This window comes from Seriola dumerili, unplaced genomic scaffold, assembly GCF_002260705.1.
Source record: "Seriola dumerili isolate Sdu_G_001 unplaced genomic scaffold, Sdu_1.0 BDQW01000066.1, whole genome shotgun sequence".
Taxonomy (NCBI): Eukaryota; Metazoa; Chordata; class Actinopteri; order Carangiformes; family Carangidae; genus Seriola; species Seriola dumerili.
This window is the reverse complement of record NW_019174321.1, coordinates 4,701,936-4,723,164: the sequence shown is the minus strand read 5'-3', so window position 1 is coordinate 4,723,164 and position 21,229 is coordinate 4,701,936. Positions and strand designations below refer to the sequence as shown.

Here is a 21,229-nt window from a genome sequence, read left to right as displayed (position 1 = left end):
ACATGTGTACTTCCCCATGCACAACATTAAATATACAAAAAATTTCATATTTACATATTTCATATTTACAGAAAACTCCATTAATGTGACTAATGATGCTTTACTTTTTCCAGTTTTGCTGAAATGAACGAATCCCTTTAGAGCCCTTGAGCCCTGAACAATACTGCTGTCAAATCCTTGTGTCCACAAACACACACACACACACACACACACACATACATACAGTACAGCCCGCCTCCTCCTCTCCGGTCCCACTACCTCCTCCACAGCTCTCACACTTGTGCTGTTCTTTCACTCTCATCAGATATGCAATGTCTCACCATCACATGAAGATCACACTTGAGTTGCCCACTTTAACTAAGATAACAGCCACATCTGTATTTCATATCAGCGGACGATAAATGTCTTCATCAACGTCTTATTTGGAGTTTTTTTGTTTGAGAGGAGGTGTTTAACTTTTTTTTGGGGGGGGGAGTTCAGTACTTTTGGACCACATTGAAGCTGCATGCAGTGGCTGTAGCAGCTCAGGAGCGATGTCATCTCTACTTTCTCACAACAAAGATCAGCCACGCATCAGAAAAACACTTTCTGACTCTTCTCCTGCTTCTTCCACTGCTACCAAGAGCCTGAGGGTAAGGCCTGACTGTCTTCAAGCTTTTCAGTGCCTGTTTAGTGAGAGGAAATGCCACAGCTGACATAACGCAAACACCAACATTAACGTTCCGTCACTGTCAAACAAATGTCTCGGTAACAAGCCACAGAGGTGTTTCTGTGTGTTTGTATTGTATACTTTGCCACAGAATCTTAGGACATGTCATACTTAATTTAACTCTTATTTTTCTTCATTTGTACTCATGATTTGGCCTACGTGATCCATGGAAAATGATGTCAAGCTATTAATGACCTCTTGCTGCGTCGTTTGAAATGGACTTTAATCTCCTCTTATAATCTGCTTTACAATGTTTATGGTACTCTTGGTATCAGAAGTATTCCTGTGATGCTAAGACTCTGTTTTATGGAGTTACTTTAGTCCTTTTATTGACAAAAAAATACAAATAATTGCTGATTTTATCAGTGTATTTCTCATCAAATTATACACTACACATGCTGACGGGTTTTTCTACAACTTTAAACTTTACAAAATGTTTTTGAGTTCGATTATGACGGGTTTTTTTTAAAGATCTGGTTATCAGTTTAGACCCCAAGGTCACAGAGAAATCCCCAGAATATTACATTCTTTATCTCTCACCTGACATTTTGATATGTCTCTAAAGGCCTCTGGTAACTCACACAGACTGTGAAATAAAAATTGCATGTGGATGTGCGTGAACTAAAAAGGAACAAAACTTGAAAATGAAACCGAGGCAAAGCTGTAATGAGCAGTGAGTCTTATCTGTTTATATAAACCAAGAATCCACTTGGGAAAGATAAATGGAGAGACATGGAGGACGTCAGTGTGTGAGAGAAAGAGGGAGACAGGAAGAGAGGAAGAAGAAAGAGTGAGAGAAAGAAAACAGGGGGGGTGAAAGACAGGATGACATAGAACAGAGAGAAGGAGGGATAGAGCGCTTAGGACTGGCTTGTGGGAACTCAGACGCAGTATTTATGGATGTTTATCTCTCTGCTAGTCCTACGGGAAGCTCACATTTTCCACTTGGGAATAGCTGGTCAGCAGACAAGAAGTTCCCCACGGGATCTAGAGAGGCTGGAGGACAGCTTAGTGACGGAGACACTCACATACATTGGACAAAGTCACAAAGGCCCACTTCTCCGTCAGCATCTGTTTATATGTGATGTCCCTTAATCTAAACCAGAGCTTTTTCCAAGTCTGCATACTGTATATCATTAATGACCATTTACCAAGCATATCCAAGTGTCCAGAGAGAGCCTTAAAGGAGCTGACATCAGAGTCTGGTGAAGCTCCAGAGATCTTGTAAATGTCTGAGCAGAGACATATCACTGTGTTTACACATAGTGGCTGTAACTTAAAGCCCAGATTCTTCTTTACAGGAATCCATTTGCCGTCTCCAAGATTTTGTTAGACATGTAACCGTTCAAGCACTAGTCACCAGGATGTTTGCTTTATGTGACTGTCTCTATTCATATTTGAAATTGCATATTTAAGTAATCCAGTGAAACTAATTGCAACTAATTGCTGCAGGCAAGATAATACCTCTTAGCTTATAGGTTAATACATATTGATTGTTAGTAGTGATGGATGTAATAAAACCTAAATTATGTATTAGCTTTTTCTTACGATTGATATAATGAAAACACATTTAAATTTGGAACTTTTGGTTTCAGCAGGTTGTGAATTCAGGCTAATGCGTGTTTTGCTCTAATCCCATCCTAATGCATTTCCTGTCTCTTCTTTAAAGCTCTTTGAATTGTCTTGCTGTTGAAAGGTGCTTTAGAAACAAGTCACCAGCCATGCTAGTGGCTCTGTGAGGCTGCTCATAGGTGCTTTGAGCTAAATGCTAACATCAGCATGCTAATATGCTCATAATGACAACACTAACATGCTGAGGAAATAATTGGCATGTCCACCATCTTAGCTTAGCATGTAGCATTTGCTAATTATCACTAAAAAAACAAAGTACAGATGAGGCCGATGGGAATGTCTTTACTTTTTCAGGTATTTGGTCAGAGCAAACTAATGAACACATTTAGATTTTTACCCTGATGATGGTGCCAGATAAAAATGTAAAGTCAGTAGAATGTTTGTACCAAATTTCATGGCAATCCATCCAAAAGTTGTTCAGATATTGCAACCTGGACCAAAGTGGTGGACCAATCGACCATCAGACAGACAATTCCATCTTAGGGCCACTCTGCTAGCATGGCTGAAAACCTTAGCACTTGCATTGTAGCACAGAATATACTTTTAGTTGTTTGAACTTGTGATGCATTCACATCACGACTAGACAGTCTGTCAAACAAATGATGAAGTCAACCTCTGTGGTGTCAACATTTGTGCAGTAATGAGCATCTACTGACAGAGACGACAGGGTGATGATTGAACCGAATGACGGGTTCTTGCCTCCTAAGCTTTAAGTTGGTGTTAGATTAATTAACGTCACTTTAACCTGGAACAAAGTGGTGAACCAACAGACTGACAGACATTTTCACCATGATGCTAGCATGGCAAAGAAATGAAACAATTGAATTGTGGCTTTCAATGTACTTTTAGTTGCGTGTTTAAAGGGGATGCACTTCCAGTTTTGAGAACATCTGTTGTTCAAATCGTCTCCAAATTAACTTAATGAAATGACACATAGAAACTGCTTTTGATCTGATGCTCCTGTCATCATAACATCATGTGTCCATATTTTCCATAACCATTACAAATCAAAATCAGTTTTATGTGACAACTCTATGGATTGGCTGAGTTTTAGGCACAAAAGGTGGGGGACTTTCATTGTCTATCATCATAATGCTTTGAAAATAACATGTTGTTTTGAGGCATTTGCTGAAACTGCTGCTGCAGTTCCTCTCGGGAGGACACTCTCTCTAATCGCGTTTAAATGCACTCTAAACCAGTAGAGTCCAGAGACCTGAAATGATGCTTGAACATCTGTCATCACACATACTCTATAACCCCCCCTCCAACTTTAAAAGGCAATAATGAACAAATAGTGAAGGCCACTGCCAGAGCTATTACCTTTTTTGGATGTGTTTAGTTATCTGTGCTTGTCAGTTTATTTAAGGAATCATTTCCTCTCTCCTTCTTTAACTTGACCTGGTGTTTCAGACGGCCATAAACCTTTTCTTGGAAAATTGAAAAAAAAAACAAAAAAAACATCTTTCAAGAGGAATTCCTAGTAATAGCAATTACTAATGCACAAGAGGTTTTTGTCACGTAATACTTACTTTCAAGTTGATGATGAATGTACTTGCTGACATTGTACATGAAACGAAATATGTCCTGTGTGCATATTGACTGTATGTTTATGATATTATGCAGAGGAAATGTTCAACATGATACAAAATACAACCTCATTTGTGGATTAGATTCCGTATTGTACTTAATAAATCTCACATCACGACCAAATAGCCTGTCAAACAAATGAAGTCAAGCTGTGTGATGTCAACATTTATGCAGTAATGAGCTTGTACTGAAGTAGAGGACAGGGTCAAGATGGAGTCAAATGACTTGTTTATGCCATGTAAGGTTTTAATTGGGGTTAACTACAGTTGAAACCTTGTTTAAGATAATCAGGAATGTCCTTACAAAACCTTACATTATAGTTGCAATTTGCATTTTTTTTATTTTGGTCAGATGATGGCCAGTTCTAAAACATGTCTCCTCTCTTTCAGCATGAGAGACTGTCCAGGTAATCTTACTCTGATTTAATTCACACAATACATACAAGTTAAACCTATGTGTTGAATGCTTAATACCTCTCTTATGTTCTCAGATTGAGCTCGTCTGGATCATCTGATGCTTCCAACGACAAAGCAACAAACCACGCTGAATCTTACTTCTTGCAGAGGGAGAACAGACTGTCTGCAAGGAAAAAGGCAGAAGAAGAGACAGCAAACAATGACTATAAAAAGGCAGGCAATGCAGCTTGAATGTTGATGTATAATATTTCTAGTGACTGCTGTTTAGTCACAGAGAAGATGTGCTGTTGCTACTTCAGACACCAACTAGATGCTCAAGTAGAAAAGAATAACCAAACCAAAAAACCTTAACAATTTACTGGAAGAGTCTTTACTTTATTCAATCAATGTTTTTCAGTTCAGGGCCTTACAGAGATGATAAAGGGACATCCTATATTTATATCACAAGATGGTCCCTTATCCAATGAAAATAAATGTCGGAAGGATGGTGCACTTCCAACAAAGCGATTTCAAAATAAAAGTACACAATAAATTGTTACATCCTGTGAGCAATAGAGCGGAAGCAGTTAGTCTAAAAACCAGCTGACTGCCAAATTTAATGAGTGATAATCTGTTAAATTAAAATTCTCTGTTTTTTTTTAATAAATTTTCTCTGTAACTGTGAATTCAGTATGTCAGTTTTCTGACTGATATTTTCTGATATTTTATACATTTAAGAAATTGTTTATAAATCAAGACAAGCCTTAGAGTCTACAGCCATGCCAGTGTCTCTGTGAGGCTATACATAGGCACGGTGGTACTTAGTGCTAAATGCTAATGCTACCATGGTAATAAGCTCACAATGATAAGGCTAGCTTACTGACATTTAGCAGGTATCATGTTTACCCGGTTCATGGTGTAAATTTAGCAGTTAGCATGCTAACATTTGCTAATTAGCACTAAGCACAAAGTACAGACTGATTGATGTGATTTTACTCTTCACTTCATAGTGGTGCTAGATGAAAAACATCACACTAGGATTCATCGGTGCACCGTAGATATAGGCAGTATGTAGGCTATCAAATTTAATGGCAATCCATGGAATTATTATTTAGCAACCACAAATGTCTAACGCATGATGAATAATGAAAATAAACATTACTTGCATTCCTAATAAACAGTAAAAACTACCACACAAACAGTCACAGAGGCTGCTGATGTCCATGTTTGTTAGTTTTTGTGCTGTAAAAAAACAAACAACAACTCTCCTTTGTAAATCCTAACCAGTGCATATTTTATAGATGTATGAAAAGGCACTGGCCACCAACCAAAGGCTCAAGTCCAGGCTGGAAACAAGTAAACAGGAACTTGTTGTGATTCAGGACCAGCTGCAGAGAGCTCAGGTACTGATCTACAGACACTGTATCGACAGTTACTTTGCCCAATCCAGATTCATGGGTGTGAAAGAAGTGAAGGGAAAGTTCTCTTAAAAGGCGACTGAAAAAGTAACTAAAAGTTTCTTCAAGTCATTTTGATTTTTCTCAACATTGCACGCAGAAATGTCTTCCACATATTCGTGTGAGATACCAGGTAATAATGTAATCTGTAAGAAATGTGACATGAAAGATGGCAGTTATACAAGGAAGCCGCAGTGTTATTGCTGTCAGGCCTCAGGTCTGAATTTGGGAATAATTTCCCAACTAATAATAGTTTCTGTGTGTGTGTGTGTGTGACTGTGGGTATATTGGATATTTTATATCAGACACTTGTGAGACCCAAACTGACACAGCTTCAACACGTTGTGCTATAATCCTTTTTATAATAACCTTTCATTGCTGCAGAAGGGGAGACCAGGCGATTGCGGATCCAACATGCTCGAGACAGAAAAAAAGGTATCAACTCACCATTATAATAACACTAAAACTACACTAGTGCAGTCAAAATGTTTCCAGTTAAATTGTCTTCATTAATCTTTATATACTTATCTTAATTATCTTTATTACATGTTCTTCTTCATAGGAGAGTTGGAGTCTTAAAAAGAGGATAACAGATATGGAAGAACAGCTGAAGGTAATTAAGATGTTTTAAAAATGAATACTTTTTACATTTAAAAATGGTAATAATTAAAAAATATAGCAGGATCTTTTACCCGGGAGAAAGCTAGGTTTATTTGACTTGAGAAAAACAACAAACAATCAAATCCAAATGGTGCAAAGTGTCTGTGGGACTTGGTGCTACGGTGTTAGCTGCTCCGGCTACAGTGGTTTTAGGTGACATCATTTGTCACCATTATGCTCTGTTGGGTGTGGAATGTGTGAGCACTTTGACACTGTGGTGAGTGAGCCATCAGTATTCATCTGCTGTCTAACAACTACAAATGTCTGCTGTGTTATGCCCAAGAGGTCGCAAACAAAAGGCTCTTGTTATCTGTGAACGAGAGGTCTAAACAAACATGGGCTGAAAATAGACGTTCAAAAACAGAGAAGCACTGTTATGTGTGTTTAAATGAGCAAGTCTGGTCCAATTGTGTCTGTGTGTCAGTGAATGCAAGAGGACAAGACTCTGTGTGTGTGTGTGTGTGTGTGTGTACTGTATGTCATTGTATTTGTTTTATTATAATACATGCCCGATTACTCTGGATCAGATTAATTACCTTTCAGGGAAGCAGCAGGAACAGATCTCCCTACAGTAAATTAATAAAAAGAAAGGATGTAATGAGGTGCTTCTTTACAATAAGATGTGGATTTAAATTTGACACCACATTGTCCAATTGAATCTTCAGAGCAGACTTCATATTAAAAATGTGAAAATGTGTCAGGTTTGTCTTTATCTCAGCCCCTCTAACACAGAGACGTGGCTGCATGACACTCTGAGGGGAGCCACTTTCCTTTCTGGACGAGTCAGCAGCAGGAACCGAGGTCATAAAAGTAAAATAGCTCCAGTTGTCGCTGCTGTACTCGTGTTCTGGTTCACTTTGGAAAACTGTGTGAGGTGATTTGGAAACGATGAACATGTTTATCATTTGTCCATGAAATACAATCCAAATAGTGAAATTAAAATCAGTCAACCTCTTTCTCAGAGTGAAACATTACAGTTGCACTAATCAACTTCACATCATGTTAGAGCCAAACAGAAGCAAGAAAAATGTCTGATAAATTTGAACTCATCATCTTTCTCAGTGTATCTTAATATTACAAACACTATGAAGGTCAGTTTGTGTCGCAACGCACTGAACTGCAGAACCAAGCATTGTTTTGAAGCAGTAGTGTAACACATTTGTGCTGCGGGGGTGCGTTGGGCCCCCACATCATGTAATCAATTTTGTTGTGATGGAGGCTGAAAAGGTTGCTGCTATCGCCAGGAATCAAACATGGCAAGCAAAAATAATGCCACCGAACCTCCATTACCTGAACAACCCTAAAATATGAATTCACTCAAAATACAAGTAATGGACGACTCACAATATTATCCGTATAGTTATCATATGGTAAAAATGAACATATTTCATATAAGCCAGGCCTGTGGCAAACATTCGGTTGAGTAGCAGGATAATACATGGTGCTCTACGGATATAAGAATAACAGAATATGATTTTCCTCTGTGCCCACTTTACTTGTCTCATGCTCTCTCTTCAGGTTAAAGCAGAGCTTAAGACGGAGAACCAGAGACTGAAGGATGAAAATGGAGCTTTAATCCGTGTCATCACTAAACTATCCAAGTGAGACTGGACACAGGGAGGAGAGAAAAAGAAGGATGACAAATACCTTGAAGCCATATTTATACCTACACTGTGTATGCGTCTTTTTACATTCATACTATCCTCAGAAAGAATGTATGTACATAGTTTTCAGTCGTTTTGGAAACTTGAGTCCATTCTTTTGTTTTTGTTGAGATGTGTTTATAAGGCAGGCTGCTTCCCTGTTGTCTGTTGAGTGATTGACTGTATTTAAAAAAAAAAAAAGGGACACATTTCCAGACAGAAAATATATATTCCTATATATTCCTTAAATATTTCAACATAAAGACAAACGCCAACATGACCAGTTCTTGTGTTTCACTCCACTGTGAGTAAATGAGAAAATAATCCTGCAGGGAAAACATTTTAAAAACAGTGCAATCATATCAAGGATATCCCTGCGTACATAAATGGACAAAATATTCCAGGTATGGCCACAGAGGTATTGCCATGGAAACTGCAATATTTGGTCTGTTCCATATGCAGACCCTGAAACCGGGCTCTGAGCTATCAGGGGCGGCGAATGATGGACGAGCCGCATTTCTCAGAAATGTGGGAGCGTCATCTTTGATTTAAGAGCTTTACCTTGAAGTATGATGTCACCGGCGACAGGCTTTCCCTCTCAACCTGCAATGTAAAAACAATCAGCTGCATGAAATGTGATCGTAGACAGAGAAAATGCCTCCTAACTGTCAGCACTAATGCAAGGATCATTGCATGGCATGTAAAATATCAATCAATCAGTTATTAGCTCATTGTCACTGGCTTTAAACTTAAAGAAGTAATGATAAAAAACAATCTTACCTCAGGGGCCATTTAGTGGCCGTTCTGGAGCTTTTGATCATATCACTTGATCCTTATCACTTTGAATTTGAAGCTCAACTTTTACGGTTAGACCAGCATGGATGAGCAGTACTAAAAATTATTTTAAAAAATCAAATTAGATTAAATAAAAAAGAATAGAAATTTGAACATCTGCATTTCCATAACAACAGGGTGAACATCTGCTGGTTAAGATCCAAGAATAAATGTCAAGAATAAAGTCTGAACCTAAAGCACCAGTAAATCTTTATGTTCCGTACTGAAGTACAAAGCATCCAAATGAAATAAAGGCAATCCACTTTTAAATAATAGTAATAATTTCACATTAATTTCAATATGATAATATGTTGCGTTGACGTTTTTTTGTATGATGTATGCCACTCCAGCTACAATTCATCTTCACATTCAGAGGATTTAATGAGTCCCATTTATAATCTTCCATTCATGGTACCACTGCCAGACAGAGATATAATTTTCATTCCTGTTTATATTTAATTTAAATTACATATATACCATGAATATATATATATATTTTTTAATTTAAGAGATGCACAAAATAGAATCCATATGATTCACCTGAACTGAGAACAACACAAACTTCAGTGCAACATCCAAACTCATCGCACTGCAGATGTGCTGCATTTCAGTGCAGTTTGTCATCCTTGTTTTGTTGTCACACGAATATTGCATCAGAGAAGTGGGATTAACATGTGCCACTCAGTTCTGTCGCATGCTGAATATGATGCCACCAACTGACCGTAAGTGGAAAAGCATCCTCTGATTCTGTTTACACACCACACAGGACAAGGCTACTTAAAATGCCTTTATTTCCTATGATTACATTTTGACAACACACAGATAATGTCCTGACCACATCCCATATTTTAGTTCCCTTGAGAATTTCACTTCTACACAGAGTGATATATGAGTACAAGTTTTTTGGTCTTTTTGTTTCCTCTTTTTGCTGGAAAACATGGATTTTTGTAAGGAAATAAATCATGCAGTTCACAAAAAGGCACAACTATTGACACACCTCTACAACAAGACAGAAAAACGAGAGTCAAGTTCAAGCAGTTCCCTTGTCTATGTTGCTCGGTAAGTGGGTGGATGAACGAGCAGGATGACGATCATCTCTTTGGATGTTCTGTATCATGGCTATGTTCACATAGGAGGATTGTGACTAAAGGGGAGCCATTACTGAAGCAGCAGGTTGGCAGTATTGCATTGCGAATGTTGTTCTGCACTGAATGGGTCGGCTCTGTGCTCGAGACAGCCTGTGAGACCCAGGAAGACAGGGATTTTGTTGCCTGCATTGCAGAGAAGTGACAAACTCATATAGTTCATGAATTGAACAACAACAAACAAACACAGGCTCAATTGGTCCTATTGTAAATACACAAAATAGCAAATGGAGATTATAGATTATATGTATATAGAGATAATATGTGGATGAGGGTGAGAACATTGAATAACCCTAAGAGAAGGGTGTAGAAAAGGGTGTAATGTGGTGCTTCTCCTTAATAAGATATGAGCTTAAATTTGACGCCACATTGTGGAAATGAATCGTCTACATACTAAAAGTGTAAATGTGTTTGGCATGTCTTCCTCTAAACCCCATGAACTAACGACATAGCTACCTTATACTCTAAAGGATGGACCGTGATGAAGACTGGGGTTCTTTGTCTTCATACACGTATATACATGTATGTTGCAAATGTCCAATGTCTAATAGTAAATGACAGCGACTCAAAGAAACCAGATGGAGAAAACAAATCCCCACATTAGAGATGTCATGGTAGATACAGCATCGATATCTCAGAGCATGCACAGGTGACACATCACCCGCTCATCCCATTGCAATCCATTAGGTAAACTGCGTGTTCACTCATAAAGTGACATTTGGAATGAAAAGATTATTGATTGCTTAATTATCAGACTCGAGCTACTTAAGAGGGCTGCATCAATAATATGCAGTAATGATATTTAACACAAGTAACTCAGTAGAGCAATAAAAAAAATAAAAAAAAACTACTGTATGATGAAATAAAATAAGAAGAGTTTGGTTTATTCTATATGCAAATTACCGACTTCTTATATATAATCAGACATATGAGAGCAGGTTTATTTGAATAGCAATAAGATGAGGAGGTACAGTTTAATAAAATCCGTAAGGAAAAGGGGGCTACAAGTCAATTGTCGTCCACTGTATCATCTACATATGATTAACTAAGACTTGACACCCATCTGGCAGGAGTAAATGAAGGAAACACTTACGGTACACTGAGATAGAAAATCAAGGAGCCGGCAAACGTTCTCCTTTTTTTGAAATATATACAGTTTACTGGTCAGCGAGTATGACGTACTGTAGCCTATAACAAGTGCAAGCAGAAATGAACAATAGTTACATGACTTGTAGCCCAAGCATACTGTTACACTGGACTCAGCACAGAGGACACATACAAACAATGACAGCAAATTAGAGAGTCATGCAGTATTATGGCAAACTAAGTGGATTTTCACGTGATACATAAAGCAACCCTGCTTTAATTCCAGGCATTAAAGGTGCCTGTGAACACTGACATGAATTATTCAGACATACATCCAGTCCCATTCAGCAAAAATACATACACTGTGCAGTCATTGCATACCGTTTTTTTTTACTCTGTTTTATTATCAAAAATGACACAGAACACAAACACACATACACAATATAATTATGGTTCTCTTTAAAACATGCTGCTATTTACATCATCTTGTAAATACATGCTGTAGCCTATTCACAAATCTGCGCGATGCATAATGTTAACAATAGGAAGAAGAAGTACTGTGGATGGACCCATCACTGTGCTGCTGTTTGCCGTCCTTTAGAGTCGTTTTTATTTCTGCTGATAATATGGAGGCAGAGAAAGGCTGTGAGAATTTGAATTTCATGAATAACTCAACACCTAATTCTGACATTTCACCAGCACTAAATGCTTAATGTTAAAATTTAAACACCACTGAAATGGTAGAATTTAAATATTTAACTTTGAAAACCGTCTTACTGATTCTTGTTCTTTTAATTCCTCTCTTTTCTTGATATTTCCAGATAGTTCCAAATTGTGCAATTTCAAATGATTTTCTTATTTTCATTTCCTCTAAAACTGAAGTATTAAATCAACTTTATTTGCAGTCGTGCTACAACCAGCTGGAATAACAAAAGCAGGATGTTTCAGCCTCGACATCTTCTGATGAAAACTGATTTGCACAAACTCTCAGTTGCAGCTCGCTTGAGTTTGTTTCCTTTTTACGTCTATTTTTCTCAAAATAGCTGAGCAATTCCATAATCTTTCTACACACCTATATTTTTCTACATTTTCATCCAGAATTTTGTTGTCAAGATAACTTAAGTTGAACTTTTCATTTATTTATGTCACAATGAGGTGTTCAGTTGCTCAGAAGATTTATGGCCTTTTTTGCCTCCATCCCTCTGCACATCAATGTAGTAAGTCTGTAATGAAGTTTTAACACCACCATGTTTGGCTCCGGGTTTACAAAGCTAATGAGTGAGCGATCCAAACAACGTGAAACACTGCGAGGTATGATACATGCTCGATTCTGCAGCTCTATTTGGTTCAAGCAAATGGTCCTGGACATGTATACTGTGTTATATGTTTGATGTAGCACTTGCCGTGTTGAAATTTTACAAACCTGTAATTTACGTTCTCTTAAAAAGTGCAGTTACAGCTTACATTTCAAATTCAGTTCTCTATAAAAACATCTTTGACAGAAATCCTCCCGTTGTTTCATCAGAAACTATTGAAGTACTGAGGTGGGCCAAAGTATGCTGGGCAAACTATAACATTTGTCAAAGAAAGACATATAATCAGTTTAATGGATATCAAAATAAAATGCGATAGATGGCGAAGCAACAGCAGGATTCAAAATCATTGTCATAATTGTTTTGAACATCATTGGTAAGCCTTCTAGCATCCTCACTTTCTCCAAGGGCAAGTGAGGTTTTACATCCAAGTGGTCAACACAGCTCCAGACAGATTTCAGATGGCACATTCACAGTGTCCCTCACTACTTTTGAAGGATATTCACTCTGTAAAAAGTTCCCCATTCTAAAATAAACAATGAAGCCTACTTCTCAAAGTGTCACATCAGGAAAGGCACCCTTGTATTCCTGTCCTACATGAGATCTGTCTGCAGACACAGAAGCGTGTGCTGAACCTAAATGCATAGACGGTGCCTTCATGGCAACACAAAACAAGCAACAAAGATCAGATAGCTGTGTCATCCCTGCCATACTGTGTACTACTGGACTGTGTGTATCTCCATCCCGAAATGTGAGCTGATAAAATGAAGACGGGTTTCTCTTGAAAACATATCGCAACATGGATCGCTGCATTCAGTGACCTCGACCTCATTCATCCTCAATTAAATCTTTTTGCATGGATAGACTTAAACAGGCTCTGTGCAGGAAATAACCCAATACTACAGTACTTTCTATTGCAAGTTATAGCAACACTTATTAGCAAGATACAATACTGGGCATGATGTATGCAGAGCAGTGGGGAGGTAAGTAAAGCATGCTCTATTAACTAAACTAAAGCTTTATTTCCAGTATTGTCTTCACCACGGCTTTCATTCAGTATCAGCACCCTAAGAATCAGTTTCTAAGTTTCTTCAAATGAAAGAAAGACCAATAAAAGTCGATCATTCATGAACCAGTCACCCAGTAACTCAACGCCACTCTTCTCAGCATACATTAATGTGTGATATGTGATGTTTAAAAAGAGTTGTTTTTTTTCTCGACTTAACAATGAATGGGCAGATATTCTACGATGTCTCTTTTTTGCTGAGCAGGTTTCCATGACGAGTTGTCATGTGTTAAGTCATGGGTTTCATGCAAAGTAGGGGTGGGGGTTGGATTTCTGAGTTAGTGCATTAGCTGGTTGGTGGAACATGTTACTTCTTTGCAGCCAAAGATGCCAGCTGACCATCAATATCCTCCTCGGGTTGCAATGGATGCCACTGGGCAATAGGGCGGCGTGGATTGGCCAGCATGTCAGACCAGTGCTTCAGACCTAAGCCAGTCGCCTTGCTGCCCACGAAGATCTTTCCAATGGCGTCGTTCTTACCGATCTTGTCATAATCAAAGACTGTGACCGCCACCAAGATTTTCTAAGTAGGGAATGAGAGAGAATCTGTGATTTCTCTGTTATGGAGTCGTCACATTATTAAAACATGAGTGCAGGTTGATTTAAAATACATCTTTTTAAGGGAGAGAGGCACAGATCAGTTGTATTTTGTACTATATCATTAACAACTCAATCAAGTCCTAAAGATCAGGTTTGACTTGTACTGTACCTGCATCTGTTCTAGGGGGATTTCAAAGCTGAAGGATTCATTGTAATATGGGTTTAAGGTGTTCTTCTTCACTGTAGTCTTCTTTTTCTTCAGACGCTTACCCCCCTGCAGCAGCTGGATCTTTACATAGGGATCTGCAATGGGCATCAATACGATCAGCAATAGAGACCATCAAGGCAAGATTTTAATTTGTTTTTTTGTTTCCTTACGTTTCTGTAATATCTACTTCCCCTTTATTTCTTCTGTTATGTATTTCCATCATTTTAAAAACCAATTTTTTTCTGGATTCATTTATCCTTATTTTCTGTGCAATAACATCAGGAAAATTATAATTGTGAGCTGCCTTTCCCAGGTGTACTTGCACGGCAAAGCTGTGTTTAGTTTGATGTATGATCAAAAAATTGCCCTGACAAATGCCGACAGTGTCCAAAAGCTTGTCTTGATCATTAAATACATGCATTGAACCTAAGTGTACAGAGCCTTGTTTTCTCAGTTTTTAGTGTGACATTATGGATGTGTACTCAATGCGTGCATGTATACTGTACTCAACACTATCAAAAACAAAAATGTAAATTCTGTTTACGACATTCTAACTTTGAAGTGATTACAGCATTTCTCTACCGGATAATCCACAGGCGTCCATCTTCTTCAGGTTCTTTGCCTCCAGGATACAGACGGTAAGTTTCCCGGCGGTGGGGACATAACGGAGGGAGATGCAGATGTCTCCGAGTTTCTCAGGCTGAGCAGTCAGCGCAGAGAGACAGACAGAAATGACAAGCACACATGCTCATCAGACACCAACAAACTGCTTGTGGTATGATGGGCTGATGCAAAACGCTCTCAGCTCCTGGCTGCTCTCTGTCTTGAATTTTCTCTTATATGCTGAAAATGAGGATCTTTTGTCCGTGTGGCAACATTGTCAGAATACTTACTCAGAATTGCACAGCCCTGTATGGATTAAGGACAGTTCTAAAATATGAAATTAACAAAAAATGACATTGAAAAGGTGACCAATCTGTTATATTCTGCATAATAAAATACCTCAGTTTCATACCTTGAGACATGGAGACAAATTTCTGAACTCTTATTGCACTAACTGTAAGAAATACATGTTGATTCTGATGATTGTCTGAATGTTTTTGCACTTTCATAAAAAACCTGCATATCAGTGAATTAAGTGATCTATCCTAAAAGGTTAAGGCTGGTGCTGCTTTATATATTTTTCTTTTTGTCAACAATGAAAAGATCAATTCCAACAATATGGTCGCTGTTTCACAGTTTCTGACTTTCCCATGTCCGCTGGTTCATACTAAAGATGTCAGACTTTAAAAAGGAGTCACAAATACATAGTTTCACTTTTAAAAAAGACTAAGTAATTTCCTAAAACAGTTGGGCACTGCATGGTTTTAACAGACATTGCCCACAGATATAAACACTGTATGTTTTGGAGACTTTTTTCAGATGCTGATTAATACACTCTGGAGCGTATTTACAGCAGCAGGACGCTGTCTGTCAAATAGACTCAGAATAAACTACAGTGCACACTTTCATCATAATGAGGGAACATGGCAGCCAGTGGAACAGTGCGGCTCACTGCTGTGTTTTTCGTAGTTTCTGGACAACACTGGAGGAATAAGCTATATCAGGCTTTTGGACACACATATATTATTTGTTGGTAGGCAAGTTAGTATTGCTCGTTTTGGTCTTTTCATGGGATTTGTTGCCAGTGACAAAAATACAGAACATCACCAGAATCATCCGTTAATCCTAATCAGTTTGATTCTTAACAGCACCTCCTCTTGATCGGCGCTCTCCAGGTCCCGCCACTCCTCGATCGGCCGGCCAAGGTCGATGGTGTTCATGGGAATCTTCACCTCTCCAATGACGTCATGTTTGGAGAATCGGTCGTAATCATAAACAGACATCACCAGCGTCTTTCCACCGAGCTCCTCGTAGGGTACCTGATCAACAAACACAGGATTACATTGTTTTACATCTTATTAGTGATATGACTAAAGACTGAGACAGTCACCATGTTAAAAACTGATATCATTTGGATAAAGAAAGCATTGACGCAATACAGGGTTAACTTTACTCAGTACCAAAAAATCTTTTAACCTAGAGTTACTGTTATTTTTTATATGACTGTTGGATTACTTACCCAAAGGGAAATATGGTTATTTTTGACTCAGTGTTAACCTCTGGTTTTACCATAAAACTTATTGTTAGTTGAACAAAATGCATATTGTATGAGTCAAAACTGCAAAATTCAGATAGAAAAATAAAGTAGATCACAACAGTGGGTACTGGGTAAAGGAAGTCCATTGTTACACTGGCACTATACTGAACCACTGCTTTTTATTGTGTGTTAAAGGGAATTAAATCTTCAAACAAAAACTAAATGAAAAAGGCATAGTTAAAGAAAAACAAAGTAAAATACAGATTATCTGGGGGAAAAAAACAACTGTAATTTAGCACAAATGGCATTTAAATAACATATATTAGCCTTGGAGAGTGAACATGGTTGTGGCTCTGTGGCTCTGACAAGAATCAGAGGCGTTCTCTAAAGGAAGATTTGTGTTTTTGTTTTTTGTTTTTTCCGGCAGGCAGAGCTTCCAGAGCCTGACCCAGAGCCACTGGTAGAGTCTCTGCGGGCCTTATTAGTCAGGACAGGAAAAAGCAGCATGTAGGCTGCACAGGCCAGTGGGTACACACACATCCAGATGAACCTGACAAGACACAGTCAGTGCTATTACACACACAATATGATGGACACGCAGGCGGGGGGGTTAGGGTGATTGTTCACCATCATAAATGTTTGATCTATGTCTGTCTTTGTGAAAAAAAAGGGTGAAAACCTTTTCTTCTCCACATTCTGTATCTGAAGACTGTACTGTAATTTATCACTGCACAGACACACGAGGATGTGAGAGACGTACCTTGAATACAAATGTTTCATTGAAGACGGGGTTCAGTGTCTTCTTGTGCACTTTGGTGTCATACTTCTTCTTCTTGTCGGGGAAAAGCAGGACTTTAACGTAAGGATCGGAGGTTCCACCGGAGTCCATGGACATGAGGTCTGCAGCTTGAAGGATGCCAACGGTGAGCTGTGTGCCGAGATGAGGGCAGGATGGGAGCGGCAAAGACAGAATTTTATCAGGCAAAAATCCAAAGTTTATAAGATTTTTCATTTGTGTCAGGGTCACTGCCTCAGATTGGTTATACAACATCATCTGACAACTTCAGCCTTGCAATTAATCACAAAAATGTCCTGCCCGACTCACTGGAGGTTTCTTCAATGTCACACAACTGTCACTGTGTGGTAATTTAAAAAAGATTTTCTGTCTCTACATTATATAAACACCTTTAAAATATGACTTTAATGCTAGTCTCTGCTGTATATATGTTGACTTAGTCTAATTCATGTCATATACTACCACTGTGCCCATCTGCTGCTTAGAGCATTACAGTTATGATGATAAAGTTACTGAACATTTGACAAATGCATAAGAATTGTTGCAAAATGTCCGTATCTATTTAATGGATTGGCCTCTTGAGTTTTTTCTGTCTTTCTGCGAAAATGCATTTCCAAGATGAGGTTATAATACACCTGAGCAGCACTACGTCTTCGGGGTAGATTGGAGGCTACAATGTGTTGCTATCGGAAAGTGACAAGACAGGCTGGGGCTAGCTGATTAGCATGCTAGCTTTAGTACAAGAAAAGATGCTCAAGAGGTAAGAGTTTACATTGGCGTTTGCCATTTTGGGAATTACGCTTATTTGCTTTCTTGCTGAGTGTGAGATGAAAGGATCGATACCACTCTCATGTCTGTCCGTATATAAAGCTACAGCCAGCAGCTGGTTTGCTTAGCTTAGCATAACGATGTAAAGGGGGGAAACAGCAAGCCAAAGTCTGTCCAAAGGAAACACAATCTGCTGACCAGCTCATCTAAAGTTGACCTTTTTATATCTTGTTTGCAGATTGTGTCACCTTTGGATACAGCCAGCCTCAATGTTCCTCCTCTCTCCAGTCTTTATGCTAAGTTAAGCTAACTGGCTGCTAGTTAGCTTCATATTCATTCTGCAGACATGACAGTGAGAGCAATCCTTTCATCTAACTCTTGGCGGGAAAGCAAATCAGTGTGTCTCTCAGAATGTCGAACTATTTCTGAAAATGCTGGAAGATTTGAAGCAGATGGAAAATATCAGAACAGTGGAAATTGTGCGACACTCTCTAAAATTCAATCATGAAAAACACAGTTCTGCCTGATTTTACACACCCAACACTACTATCCATCTAAAAAATAACTATACATCTTTTAAAGATTGAAAACAGACATAAAGCATTTACAAGTGACAACCACAGACCTTTGTATTCTCAAAGTCATAATCTATAGAGTATTGCAGCTTCCCCAGTTTCTCTTGCTCTTTCTCTTCCTCCTCTTTTTCCTCCTCCGTCAGTCCAGTCTCTCCCTCGTCGTCATCATCGTCCTGGTGTTTCTGTGGTTTGAAGGTAACAAAACAAGACACGATGTTAAAGGTCAGGGAAACAGGAATCAGACTACAGGGCTCCCCACAACAGACAGCATGCCACAGACACTGGAGCTCCAGGAGTTTTTACGTGGGAGATACATGTTTTGGTTACTGCTTACCTGCACAGCACCTGATGATAATAACCAGGGATTTTATCATTTACAAGGGCAGACATCTCTATTGGTAACACATAAATACACATTTATACTTTTGAATAATTCTGCACATCTCGTCTTCAGTGTTTTTTTGGGATCACTTGGCATTTCCTTCTACATGCTTGTGCAGTACAGTGACAGCCAGTCAGTAGAGGCATTGCATGCTAGTTCCACTAAGAGGGGTAGTAATTGCAATACTTTTTCCAATGAAATCAGATATTAGCAAATTAGCTCTTGTTTGTCAAAGGGATCATTTTCAAGGGCTTTCATTTCACCAAATGGAGATAAATGTTTATATAAAAAACCCCTCAGGAACTAGCTCACAACAGCAAATGCCAATGCATATTAAATGATAATAAAAGGCAAAAAAGACATAATATTCAGGGCAAGGAGATGGCTTTCAAATACTGCTTTTTTAACTGGATTGAAAATCATTGTTATTTTATTAAACGCTACCCTCACGGGTTTTCATATTCATAAAATACATATTCATAAAATCCAAAACTTTTTAAAACTGCACGCCTCGTTTCACATCTAAATTTATGTGGCACCAGAAAAAATGCCTCTCTTTTCAACTCACCGTTATTACAATAAATGATTCAGGATTAAAGGGCACAGCCAGCTATTTGAATAATATAGAGTCTTATTGTTTCAGCGTTATTACTGCAGTTAAATTAAAACGTCAATGTCAAGGTGACCTTGACTTTGGAAAGTTTCCACTCTTGTCTTTTTCAGGCCATCCAGTGTCTCCACATTCTTCCTCCTCCTTGAGTATTACAATCAAAAAGACAGATTTGCAAATATTTGGCTCTTCATGCAGTTTTATCATCACCGTTTCCATGTCTCCCAAACAACCAACCATGCCCTTTATCACATGCATAGAATATAGTGTTAAAAGTGTCTTGCATATCATCTCTTAGTCCAATACTTTCCATATTGGTGTGAGTTACAGTAACATTGTCCCGGGAACAATGCGTTAGATGGTTAGACTCTCCTCTTTGGGGTTTATGGAGTACATCATAGCTTTCCATTGTTACATTCTCAAGCTGTCATAACAAAAATTAAAAAAAAAAATTTTGTTTTTGGGAAGGACTAAAAAGAAAAGACAAAAAAAAAGCAAAGGAAGCTACGACTTTCATTCCATGAAACCCCCCTCCGCCCCGGGGGCCAGAGAGCGTCAACGTGAGCTATCCACCTACCGTAGAGCGGGAGTCCACCACAGTCAAGAAACACGAGGCACACGCAAGACAGACACAAAGCGGAAAAAAAAAGGAGGAGAGCAGAGAGAGGAAGAGATTCAACTCACAAGACACCAAACACACTACAAAAAGAGAGGCAGTCAACACCACCACCACCACCACCACAATTATGAGGAGAAATGACACGCTTTTTTCAGCTCCTTGTCACGTCATGGACACAAGTAATTGATTGCTTTAATTAACTGTCACTGGAGCACAGGGCAATCTATGGTGATGTCAGCTGGTTAACCCTCAAATGAATCACGGGCTTTTCTAACATTTATCCTCTGATTTACTCGACGTTGCTTCCAAAAATTTCCCAATATTTCTGCGGGCTTCACGCCTCCATCCATTATCTTTTGTTATAAAACTCAGCTTTTGGTGCCTGCGACTTGTCAAAAAAAACTTTCCACCTCACGGTTCTCATTATTCTTTGCCACCTCATAACAAAGTGTGTCATTTTTCACCACGGGCCACAATGGAATACGTCACACATTTAAACGACCACAACAACATCAAATAAATGGAGGGGAAGAGAGCTCTCCTTGTGTCCTCTACAGCCTGGCCTAAAAGAGCTGCTGGTAAAAGATCAAATGCGGTTAGCTAGAATCATATTATGAATAGATGAATAAAAACTCAGCAATAAATGTCAAATTTGAATAAATAATTGAAGGTAACACAGTGGAAGAAAAGAGGAAAACATCATCCAAAACATCCTGTTACCCTGACTTTTCAGTATGTAGGAAGCACGAGGCGTCATACCTCGCCACCCTGCATGTTCTTCATGTTGAAGCCATCCTTGCCCTTCTTCCCTTTCTTGTTCTTCTTCTTCTTGCAGCAGCATTTTTTGATTATGCAGAAGCAGCAGGTGAGGATGAGCAGTGCGGCCACTACAGCAATGGCAATCAAAGCCCACTGGGGCACTGCCAGTGTAAAAACAACAGAGGGAAAATTAAGACTGAAAGGAAGCTTTATAATTTTTCACACACACACACACAAAAATCATCACTTTTTGTCACATAAAGAACATTTTGAATCTCAGAAGGAATCGGGAATGAATTGCAGGT

General features: G+C 38.7%; 2 protein-coding genes across 5 annotated transcripts in view; one reads left to right on the top strand and one right to left on the bottom strand.

The window, feature by feature from the left end:
• The first annotated feature begins 260 nt into the window (after positions 1-260).
• On the top strand, positions 261-8,294 carry LOC111219364 (protein phosphatase 1 regulatory subunit 12B-like). Its single transcript, XM_022742000.1, has 7 exons — positions 261-632; positions 4,318-4,334; positions 4,419-4,557; positions 5,625-5,726; positions 6,165-6,215; positions 6,343-6,393; positions 7,959-8,294. The coding sequence occupies exons 1-7, from the start codon at positions 534-536 to the stop codon at positions 8,043-8,045; spliced, it is 546 nt and encodes a 181-aa protein (XP_022597721.1). The 5' UTR covers positions 261-533; the 3' UTR covers positions 8,046-8,294.
• A 1,149-nt stretch (positions 8,295-9,443) lies between these two features.
• LOC111219363 (synaptotagmin-2-like) overlaps positions 9,444-21,229 on the bottom strand; it is a 31,897-nt gene continuing 20,111 nt past the window's right edge. For 3 of the 4 annotated variants that reach the window (XM_022741997.1, XM_022741996.1, XM_022741998.1), the window contains 7 exons: positions 20,925-21,085; positions 18,605-18,736; positions 17,176-17,343; positions 16,030-16,197; positions 14,858-14,975; positions 14,237-14,370; positions 9,444-14,050 (listed from right to left, as the gene is read on the bottom strand). In XM_022741997.1, the coding sequence (XP_022597718.1) occupies positions 13,835-14,050; positions 14,237-14,370; positions 14,858-14,975; positions 16,030-16,197; positions 17,176-17,343; positions 18,605-18,736; positions 20,925-21,085 (1,097 nt within the window). In that variant the 3' untranslated portion in view covers positions 9,444-13,834. The remainder of the gene's footprint in view (positions 14,051-14,236; positions 14,371-14,857; positions 14,976-16,029; positions 16,198-17,175; positions 17,344-18,604; positions 18,737-20,924; positions 21,086-21,229) is intronic. The other variant, XM_022741999.1, reaches the window with a different exon arrangement.